The sequence below is a fragment of the Cygnus olor genome, chromosome Z (assembly GCF_009769625.2).
Source record: "Cygnus olor isolate bCygOlo1 chromosome Z, bCygOlo1.pri.v2, whole genome shotgun sequence".
Taxonomy (NCBI): Eukaryota; Metazoa; Chordata; class Aves; order Anseriformes; family Anatidae; genus Cygnus; species Cygnus olor.
The window spans coordinates 51,467,861-51,479,677 of record NC_049198.1 but is presented as its reverse complement, the minus strand read 5'-3'; the positions used below and the strand labels follow the sequence as shown (position 1 = coordinate 51,479,677).

Genomic DNA, 11,817 nt, shown 5'->3' with positions numbered 1-11,817 from the left:
TTCCAGTGACGCTGATGAGAAAAGCCATGGTGGACTTTCCAGTGATACTGACGGGAAAAACCATGGTGGACTTTCCAGTGATACTGATACGAAAAACCATGCTGGGCTTTCCAATGACACAATTTTCAATGAAACAAAGAAGAAATCCCAGCCCCATGGGATTCAGCAAGGTTTTCCCCAAACTCTTTGGTCAGGCTTTCAGCACTGCTGCATAGGCAGGACTTTCTCTGTAGGTTTCTGCGTGAGGAAAGCTATGCCAGTGGTGAACACGTTGCCCAGAAAGGTCTCAGCTCCTCTGAGAATCAGGGGGTGTGCCTGAGCTCACTGCACCACCTGTCCTCAATGAGCATTTCTTTTTGCAAATCTAACAGTCACATACATGAATCAAAAGCCGAAGTAGAGTAAAAGTAAACAGGTATGTTAGTTCAGCTTGAAAGGAAGGAGAATAAAATCTATCACAACAACAATTAAGCCTCCTCATTCCTCAGGTCAAACTCATCCCTAAACCCAAAGTATTCTTCAGCTGAGACATGCTTTTCCTTCCAATGCTGTTCGCAGCAGTGCTTTGCATTTTCATCTTCCTGGTACATTTTATAGTATGCAATAGTAACAGTCACCAGCACATACTAAGAGGTTACTGTCTCACATCCAGAATATCCTAGTGCTGAGCTGCTGAGGGCTGCTTAACTTCCAACAGTATTAATTGAACAACCCAAATGAATCTTATTTTGGGAGGACAGGAGAGCAATACCACAGGGGCGCAAGCTAAGGCAGACAAGAAAAAGATGGTGAAAGTAACATTCACAACGAGAAAATGTTTCTGACCTGTTAGTAGAGAGATCTTTTAGTGGGGAGAGATTTCTTACTTCTACAATCATATCACACAGATGATGGTTTCTGCAGACAGCATGATCACAAGGCTTTGTGGTGACTGTGCTGTGAGAAAGAAGCAAGGCCACTGCCACCTACCGCCTGTGTAAGCCAGTGATTTCTCCTGTGACTCAGAGCAAAAGGTGTTGACAGAGGCTGGTTTTGATTTGGTGTCACCAGGAAATCTAATTTTGTCAACTGATGGCAGTATCAAAGGAAGATAATTCCAATGATACTACACTTGTGGTTTGTGTGTGTGTTTTTAAGAGGTTACTTACAAATATCTGAAGTTCCTCAAGGTGAAATGTGCACACGTGCATTCACTTTGTGGGATAAGCGTGTCCTATTATCCACGACCAGGAGATTTCCCTGGCGTAGTACCTGTAGAGCAGGATCTGCCCATTTTCCCAACATGCTGAACACATAAACAAATTCTGAGCAATTTCAGTCCCTTGTCAGTCAAAGAAAACTAATAGATTTTCCCCTCTAGACTCAAAAAGCAAGAAATGAAGATAACTAAATGTATAGATAGCAGAATTTTAGGTTCTTGATAAATAAATTGATTTTCAGACCTCTGACATGACGCCACAGATAAACATCTTTATTTGGAAGTGACTCCTGGAGGAAGGGAGAGAAAAAGCTGGACTGACCTGTCAAATTGGGTATCCTGAAGCTTCCTTCTGTGCATTGACAGGTGTTATTATGGTTATTAGCAGAAACCTGAAAAGCAGGCAGAAATCTTGGGATTTCTCAAGCCCAGAAAAAGGTCACTTCCTCTTTAACAAAAAAAAAAAAGTGTCACCTCTGAAAATTCTTTCCTTTCCGAGCAGGTCCAGACTGTAAAGCACCTAAAGCCAGCAAATTCTTTCTGCAGAAGACGTGTGAGGACAGTCCTGAAAAGAGATGGAGGAGGCAGGTGAGGGGTGACTGAATAGCAAACTGCTGCAGTGGGAGAAGGTTCAGAGCAGATGAATAGGAACAATGAACTCAGGGAAGAATGTAAAGAATAACTGCCAACTTTCATAAGAAAAGATGAAAATATCTCAACACAAAGGGAACTGGATGGTAACCTTTGTTTTAGATATACAACTGTACCACTGGGTCGTCAAATCGCATAAGCAGCCTTCATATAAGAACTAAAGAACTTATGATATGCACTTCGAAGAGGGCAAGTGGTCTTAGCTACCTTTCACACATATATTTCTTCCCGGAAATTAGGGACACCCAGCATTGTGATAGTGAGCATATAGAAACCAGTAATGGGAATCACATTTATATTGTGATTCCACTGTATACAACTGCTATACTGTGCTTGTGTCTTGATGTCAATATATTGCCGTAACATTCTAAGTCCTAAGACTAAGTCTAAGTCCTGTGTAATGCCAAATATCTTCAAATAAATAAGCTTGATATTAAACTTCATACCCTTCTTGTCTGGAACATCTGGAAGAACCTGGTCAGAGAGTATTGGTCTCTGACAGGAGGGCCATAAATGAGTCCAAGGTGAAAGAAGAAACCATTGCTGGAGGCAAGACCTCCTGTTTCTGGATTACTCGTCACAGGCCACTGGACTGAAGCTTTCCCAACAGGAAAGCACATATCTTTCAGACTCAAACACTGAAGAGTTGATTCATCAATAGGTTACCAGTACAGTCATAGACCTTGAAACTTTAATAGCCACAGTGAAGCCTGAAAGGAATTTAGAAGCTTGCCTACTCCATTCAAGCCCCATCTTGAATTAAAACCGTAGAGACTAGCCTCACGGTATTCTTCAAGCTCCACCCTAACTGCAAGACCTTTAAATAGGCTTACCATTGGTCCACTAGACAAAATTTAAGATGCAGATGATGATCACTTTTTCAGAGGTCCAAACATGAGCCCAGGCTTTACAAGTCTTTCCTCCCTGTACAGTGTGAGGAGGCAGCTACAAGAGAAATAATAGATAATTTTGGGCTACAGGCAATAAAAGCCTTGATACACAATGTTGAATGAATCAACAGGGGCAGAAGTGTGGAGAGATTTAATTATGACAATATAATATGTCTATTCACAGGAGAAGTCCTTGAAAATTTCCTTCTGAATATCCACTTTAAATGTTTTCTTTGACTTCTTCAGAAAATTGAAGATGACTTTCTTTTGTAAGCTGCTTCTAGAGTTTCATGGTGTATCAAACACCAATTTTGTTACATGTTTTTTCCCTGCACACTTTTAAACTCCTTTGGAGTGTGTAATACTGCAAGGCTTTCTGTCCAATTTGAGCAATAAAATGCTGCAGTTAGATCAAAAGGAGATCCCTGTAAGAAGACACAATTTCTGTTGAAAACATCAAACAGGCACAAAAGGAAATCTGTAATAGTGATTACTATCACAGTATCTCTTGAATCATGTATCTATTCTGTTTTGCTGCCTCTCATTTACCAATCAGTTGTTATCGTGGCTAAGGTATGGCAAATAAACTGCTGTTTAACGCAGCAGGGGTAACATTCCCAAACTTGCGGTTGTGACACAGCACAAGCATCAACATTCTTGGGCAGATTGTATTTTAGTTGTTAAAATCAGACGGTAGCTCAAAAGACCCCTTTCCATCTTTCCAGAGGCAGCCAAAGGTGTGAACTGCCAGGAGGCAGAATAGCCTATAGACTAAAATCCTACAACAGATCTCAGGAAAGGAACCAAAAAGGTCGACTACAAGTAACTGCCTTGTTCCAAAGAAGCATGAGGTAGGAGCAGTCCTTTGAAATGGATTTAGAAACTGGAGTTGCAGCTTTAGTTTTACCCAAGGAGCTACTTGGCTTTCCTCCTTCCTACATTCAGACTGGGATTTGGTTTGTATATTGTTCAGCTGTACAACTTCAAAATTCATATCAGGCACTCTGCCTAGGTTTACCCTACATAGGGCTGAAAGCAAATCAAATCTCAGCAAGACAGAAGTTTTTAAGACCATTCTAGTGACAACAGAGACAAAAAAGTGATGGGAAGTAGAGGAGAAAGAAGGGCAGCAACGAAGGATTCCCTCAGCATGACAAGCAGTAACCCAACCATGCTGTTACTTTCCCCTCCCTTAAAACACAGGGTCCACAGTGTTCTACTCTAGGCCGCTGAACAACCCAATTAGACAGGGAAATCTCATACTTTAAAGAGGGGGAAAAAATTAAATGCTACATACAGCTCAGATAGACTCTACTAAAATAAATTGGGGCAAATGGAGGGCAGCGTGGAAGCAGACACTTCTCTTTTCAGAAGCAGCACTGATGTTCTGCCTGCCGTAACAGCAGCCCATTTCAAGAGATCTCTCTGTCCAGATTTTAAGGATGGGACACTTCTGCCAACTGCCAGCAAACCTCCTCAGGTTGTTTCCTTTATAAAACAGCCTTCAGCAGAATGCAGCCACAGGCATTTAAACAATTATTAGCTATTTCACCTGCAGTTGGACAGACACCACTCACAAAAGCCTTTGACATCCTATATTCTCACTTCTTTTTAACTCTCAATTGCACTTCTCTGAGATGCTAACGAAACTGCTGCTGTATGCAGATACCAGCTGTGGCCAACAGAAACAGGAAGTGACACAGTACCTTCGCACAGCTGATTGTGTGAACATAGTAAATCCCACTTAAGAAAAAAAAAGAAAAAAGAAGGAACTTTGAATTAGAGATTGCAGCAGAATGACAGGCAGAGAAAGATCAGCTGCTGAAAGTCAATTGGTTGTTTTAGTGCCAGCTGTTTTTACACTTCATAGCTCTGTGTGACAGCCCGCATCACACCTAGCCCTAGCAGCACTGCACCTTGTAGAGAAAACAAAAGTCTCTCAGTCTTACCTTACTAGCTACTTCTTTTGCTGTGTCGCTTTTCTGAAGGGTTATAAAAGAAAACACTTGCAGAAAGGGCACGACACGGCTGCCAGAGTGTAAAGTTGGTGGAGATGGGAATCCTTGGCTGGGGTGGAAGGAAGCAAAGCTGAAAGTTAAGAGCAAGATGTCACTTTTACATTTGCAAAATTAGTTGCCACAAGGTAATGGCTCATTGCAGCCAGAGGAGAGGACTTCTCCCCATCCCCTGCTTCTGGCCCTGCCCTTGTGTCAGAAGCAGCATTTTGCAGAGAAAATGGAAATAATTCACTAAATGGCCACAGGTGCCAACTGTATAGCAACACTTCTTTAAACTTCTTTTCCTTGTCAATTTTTGAATTTGTGCTTTTTTGGTTTTAAATATAAAAAGTAACAGCAAAGACTCAGAAACACTACCAAAAAAAATAAAAATAAACAATCAGCATCTAAACAAGGAAACTGCTCTATAAAAAGATACAAAATGTAAAGATAGATTTGGCAAAGTCCTGGGAAAAGAGGAGAGAGAGCAGTTAAAAATCTAACACACCATTTGCTTTTTATTTTTAATCAGGAATAATAAATGTACAGAAAAGGATGCATCAGCAATTTTTGTTCATTTTAAGTATATGAAATGCCAGGGAAAGTAGATACACAGCATGAGTGAGGTCAGAAGTATCAAGACTGGTTCTAAACATTTCAGAATGTCATGCTAACAGAATATTAAGGGAAGTTTTTAAAGCCATCATGAACAGGGCTTGATTAACACCAGAGCTAGATTTCACACTACACACAGGTTTGACATGGATGGAGAAAAGTCATTCTCCTCATGTCTATTATGTCAGGGAATTTCAGCTGTGAAGGCTACAATAACGTTAGCATGATGTCATTCTCCGATTTTGAATGAGTCTGTTGACTAAACAAATTATTGGACAGTAAGTGCAAACTGCTGCACCGAATGTTAAATTCATTTTTAGAAAGGCTCTTAATAAGGCTGAAGGAGAGGCAGCAGCATTTGAGATATTAAAAACCAGTCTAGCACCAAGCAACTCCCGAAGTCTAATTCCATATCTGCCCAGATGCCTTTTGGGGAAGGAAAAAAAAAAGTAAGAAAGAAAAAGAAGGAGAAAAAGAAAACTAGAGTATGCTGTAATTAAAGCAGAAAGAGTCCAGCACCCCAGACAAGGAAAAACAAATTTCTTCATTTCATGAAGCTACAAACGTATTTGAGATGCAAGCTAAGACCAAAAATTTCAAAGACGAGGACAACATTCCACCCGTGACAGTGCTTATGGGATGGCATACTCCAGCATGCTGGGGACGACTGTGTATTGTTAGGGCACTTTTGAAAAGCAGTCACCCTAAACAGTATACTGCCTTCTTGATCCTGCCAGCAATCTGGTAATATGCACGTTCAGTGCAGTACTGTGTTTCAGCAGGGCTTTTAAGTACCCTCAGAACAAAATCCTCTACAGCTCCAGTTAGCTACACTAAGGAAATATCCCCTTCTCTCTCACACACACGTTGGTATATGTTACTCCAAAAGAAAAGGCTCATTTACAAACCTCACCAAAAGGGATCCAGGAATTAGACTTTTTGCAGTGCTTTGAAGGCATAACAAGCTGAGGTTGGAAGTTTCCCAGGCTGAAATATGTAAATTATCTTTTTCTACGCAAGGCAGTGCTTGCAGGTATTCTTAGCTGGCCTAATTCCACTCCTTCTGAAACCAAAGAAAACTACTTCCTTGGGATCACCTAAGCCAATATTAAATGCCTTGACAAAGTTTTGCACCAAGTGTACGACAACCTCAACTTCACTCTCAGCCAGATTCAGTTCCTATCCCGTGTAAGCATAAGACAGCCGCTGTTAGAAACAAATAAAAATTGTACAGATTTTAAGTGCATTTTAACCCTGCATCCTTTCCTCTTGTAAAGCAATTCAGATTTCATAAACTAAATGCACATTCTAATTCTGAGATGCTTGCATTTTCCGTATATTAAAAACATATTGAACTGAAGTGAAAACGAAGAAAAATATGTGGTGTCCTTTGTATGACAGCTTATTTACTGGTTTAGAATTCTGGACAGTCTCACACAGAATTAGAGAGCATTTAGTTTTTAAACTAAATGTCTTGGCCTAGCAAAGTGAAAGCTGACGTTCATGACTGTTAGGCAGGTACTTCTACAACTTCAAAATAGTCATTGGGCAGAATCACATAGCCTTTTCCTGACAGTATGTCTTTTTCCTTCTGAAACTGAACAATCTCCCTCAGTTTTTCAATTTGTCTTTCCTGACGCCGGCATCGCTGTTGCGCAGTCTTGAGCTTCTTTCGCAGTTTTTCAACTTGTTCCTCCAGCTGCTGAATTCTTTTTCGCTGATGAACTGTATCCTCTACGGTATAGTTGTGATCACAAAAAACTGCAAGATTGCTAGGGGTCTGGAGAGGAGGCATCAATAATCCAATACTTGGATCTACAAATCTGGCATCTATTTGAGCTAAATGGAAAGAAGGAGTTGATGGAGAGGGCAGTAGCACAGGAGCTGCTGGTGGTGGTGGCGGTGGTGGTGGCGGCGGAGGTGGCGGTGGTGGTGGAGGCGGTAGTGGATCTTCTGGCTGTTCTGGAAATTCTTCAGCCTAAAAAAAAAAAAGTACATTTGCATGCTTAACATTGTTTACAACACAATTCCATTACTACTGCTCCAGTATAATATCAACAACCATGACTAAAGTTAATGATAAAAAAACCTACAAGGCCTACATTTTCAAAACTGGCCAACAGTTCCAGGCCTGTTTTTGTATGGCTTCTGAACTGGAGGCGTTTTAAGCAGCACAGTTTCCAACGCTCTTTGAAACTCAAGTCCTTGATGTCTCAAACAAATCAGAAACTGGAGAACCTACAAATCACCATCACTTTTGAAGACTTAGCTCAAATACATATCCAGGATTAGCTGAGAATGCAGGATGCAGTTCCATGAAACAGAGCTCAGCTGACCTGGTAACTCATCACGGCCATCCCACTCCCCTTCGTCCCTCCTTCTTTCTACTGCATCTTACCATAATATACTTTGAACTCGCCTGCTAATTTAGACAGGAACAGAGCAGAAGCGGATAACCTTCTGTTGAAGTAAAATAAGAATTATCTCACTGAGGGAGGTCAATAAGCTGGCAGAGCAGAGAAGGTTGACACAGCAAGACCTGCCTCTTAACACCTGGAGAAGGCTGTATCGCTGTTCTGGTACTGCAGCACGTGGGCTTGGTTTCAAGAGACATAATGAGCCAAAACAAACAGCTCTTCAACCAAAGCAGCTCTCACAGCTCTGCTATTTACCCTTTGCTAAAACAGGCATTTGCTAAGATGACAGAAAGCTACTCACTCTCCCACCATCACTACAGGAAAGCTCTGTCCTTTACTAAAGTCAGAGCCATGCAATGAGAGGTATGGGCTACACCCGAGCTGGAATACAGGAGGAGGGAGAGTAGGAGCATGGCTGGCAGACTGGACAGAGAAGGGAGAAGCCCAGCTCTCCCTCCTGGCAGCAGCAGAACAGCAGATGAGCTCAACCCCACAGGAAACTGCAGTCTTTATCATGCTGCTCTTGATAGGCTTGGCACACTCGCATGGTTCATGACAAAACAGACCTCTCACCGCTTGAACGGAGGACAGAGCAGAGAAATCAGATTCTTTCTGCGCCAAAGGAATATATTTTAATTCAGAAATGCTTCTGTGCACACAATGATTAAAAAAGAACTGCTCAAACAGAACAGCCTGAATATTACTGGTCAAAAAAAAAAAAACACTAAGAAGTTCTCAGTGAAAGAGGCACCGAAACCAATTTTGTAACTACCTATCTCCAACAATATTACTACAAATAAAAGCACAAAGACCAAAGGCATTTACAGTGTTGATTAGTTGATTATTAGAGCGACTGTCCATCCTCTCATCACACTGTGAGATCCACATCATTAAGTTCCTTGACTTAATATAAAAAACAGCACTTGATAGGGGGGCTAGGCAGAGCAAATATAATTCTGGTACAAACTACATACAGTACATGGCAGAAAGGAACTGAGAAGGCAGTTTTGCATTTGGTATTGAAGGGAAGTTTCATTAGTGCTCAGGTATTACTGATCACTTTAAAGTACAAAACCAGCCAACTACCAGTTTCATTTCTCAACTAAAAGAAATCGCTGCTAGCAGTGTGCCTATCTAATTCACATATGCATATTCTAAGAAGCTTGACCCTGTCGACAATGACTCTCAAACTTCTCTGCTAAGAAAACTACAGGCCAAACACATAATATGCAGAGAGAAATTCACCCCTGTTGGAAGCACAAACAAAAAAATCACATTGTTGCTAGACAGCTGAATTCACCAAGGCATTTATCTGCAGTTCATACAGTACATGGTATCTTTATAAATATGTCATTATGGTCACAACATACAGCAAAGAACTGATCACTCGTATCACTTGACATGTCACAAGTGAATTACAATCAATTCTCATAGCCAATAAATGGTTCTTCAAAGAAAAAAAAAAAAGTATAGGAAGTATTTCAAACTTCATAATGAAAAAGATAAAAAGTTGTATTTCAAAATCAGTGTGAACTCAACAACCAAAGAACAGCTAACACTAGTAGTATCCTTCTCTGATATTACGTAATGTCTTGAAGGGAAGTGACAGGTCATTGAAAGTTGCTGTGAAACAAATAGAAATCGCACTAAATCGTTCTCCGCAATCAAAAGGCATCCTTTCATGTTTTTGTAGAGCCAGACACCATAACGAAATGGAGAATGCGGCTCACCATTAACCCTGGTGCACTGACGGCATTTTCGTAGATTACCCTGTATACCCATTCTTCAGCTTTCAGACTGCAAGAAGCTTTGCAAACAACTTCAAGTGACAGAGACAACATGTCATTCAGATTATGGGGAAGAGAAATCCAACAAAACTTTAGTGCAATTGTATGTACCTGGAACTTGTCTGTCTGTCTATATACCTTGCGCTTATGTTCTCTTGCCTATTTTCCACTTGTCATTTTCCAGATACGCTCCCTTTTCATTTCTGCAATAAATCCAATGTTACATACAACAACAACAACAACAACAACAACAAAAAATCAAATAAGCACAGTCCCAGTTTTTATTTGTGCAGTTCATCCCTTCACAGTCTTTCAGCCCTAGACCTATCATGTCCATTCTTTCCTTCCTCTACCGCACAGTGGGAAGAAATCTGCCATTTGGTATCCTTTACAGGAATCAGAAATCAATCTTGTAGCTCTCACCTTGCGGTTAGTACGTCTGCAAGGAAGAACTAATAACTGATTTGCAGTTACAGCCAACTGCTTCAGTAGCAGTACATCTCACAGGAGAGTATCACTGGAAGTTTGGGGACAGAAGTTGAGGGTCCAGCCTGCCTTACAAGAATAAGGTAATGGTTAATGTAAGGCAGAGCTGGTGTCAGGATAGACAGATCCCAGGTGCAGATGCTGTTTTGCTGTTCTGATAACTTACTGCTTTAACTCTTTTAAACCAGAGAGGAGATCCCTTTAGAGGGAAGCTAGATTTCTGAATGACAGTCCATCAAGTCTTTAAGGTTATCGGCAGCCAGCATCGGAGAGCAAAGCGCAGCTTACAGGTGTCACTGAGGGCTCTGTAAGACTCCCAGCACACCACAAACACAGCCGAACAACTTCACTTTGCGAAAGTTCCGGAGCGCCTCGGCTTTACCTTTTCATTGGGCTCGGTGTAGCAGAATATCGTGGGCACCGCGTTCTCCTTCAGCAGCTTGTTGTTGCACTCCCTCTTGAAGCAGTCGGGCGTGAAGTGCTCGGAGCAGATGCTGCTGTACTTGGTGGGCTTGAAGTTCTTCCTCTTCACGGCCGCCTCCCACTTCTTGCACAGGTCGGGCCTCGTCAGGGGGAACCTGCGGGCGGGCGAGGGGCGCGCTCAGCCTCTCTCAGGGCTCCCCCCTCCATTTTCTGTCACAGCTCCCCCCCACCCCCCACCACCAACGGCCGCCGGCGACCGTTGCGCCGCGCCCCTCCCCTCAGGCGCGTCAGGAGGCCCCGCCCCGCCCCGCCCCGCCCCGCCCCGCCCGCGCTCCTCACTTGTGGAAGGAGATGGGCTTCTCTTTGTCGTATCGGTTCCGGCAGCGGTAGGCGGAACAGGACTGCACCATCCTGCCGCCGCCGCCCCGCCGCGGGGCGAGGAGGGGCTCGCGGCCGCCGACAATTCACCGCCGCGCCGCCATCCTCGCCCTGCCCCCGCCCCCCCCCCCCCCCCCGCCGGTGACCCTCCGAGAGGGACAGCGACGGGACTCGGCCTCTCCCGACTCCAAGATGGCGGCGCCAGCTTCAGCGCAACTCTCGCGGTGGCTCCGCGCGCCGCCCTCGCCCATTGGCGGCGCACCGCGGCGGGGCGGGGCCTGGCCGGCGGGACCTCCAATCGGGGGGCTGCGCCCGTGCGAGCGCCAGGCGAGGCCCCGCCCCCCTCCCCACCCTCAGCACCACCCCCCGCTTTCCCCTCACACGGCGCCCGGCCGCCGCATCTGGGCAGCGCCGGGCGGGGCGGGGTAGGGACCGGGATAGGGACGGGGATAGGGACCGGGACCGGGGCCGGGATAGGCACCGGGACGGGATAGGGACGAGGCCGTGAGGCTCCCCCTGCGGGTCCGGGGTCCGGTTGGCCTCCAGGGGCTTCCCGGCTGCTCGAAGTCACGCAAAGCACCACCAGGCGGCCTGCCTCGCTGCAAAAATATAGATATATATGTGTATAAACATACAGAAATATATGTATATATATAACGTACAAAACATGTAGAAAGTATACACAAATACAAAATATACACAAATTAAAAAAATAAATATTATTACATCCATAGCAGCTCTGTTGCATTCACTGAAGCTTGTCCCGCAGGTCTCTCACACCACCGAGTGTCAGACACCAATCTAAATAAGTCACTGTGTTAAAAAAAAAGTGATTTTAAGTTTTTCTGAAGCAGCCGCTGCGCCTCGCGTCGCTGTGTGGGCTCCCTTCTGACCCCGACGAGCCCGTCACCCCATTGCTGTCGCAGTGGGTGCTGCCTGTCTCACCTCACCTGTGTGCCTGAGAAGGGCTACGGA

At 43.9% G+C, this 11,817-nt stretch overlaps 1 protein-coding gene across 1 annotated transcript; it reads right to left on the bottom strand.

The window, feature by feature from the left end:
- Nucleotides 1–5,246: 5,246 nt before the first annotated feature.
- Nucleotides 5,247–10,969, bottom strand: THAP1 (THAP domain containing 1). The gene is made up of 3 exons (XM_040542150.1): nt 10,804–10,969; nt 10,424–10,619; nt 5,247–7,329 (listed from the first exon to the last, which is right to left on the bottom strand). The coding sequence occupies exons 1-3, from the start codon at nt 10,872–10,874 to the stop codon at nt 6,862–6,864; spliced, it is 735 nt and encodes a 244-aa protein (XP_040398084.1). The 5' UTR covers nt 10,875–10,969; the 3' UTR covers nt 5,247–6,861.
- Between the last annotated feature and the right edge of the window lie 848 nt (nt 10,970–11,817).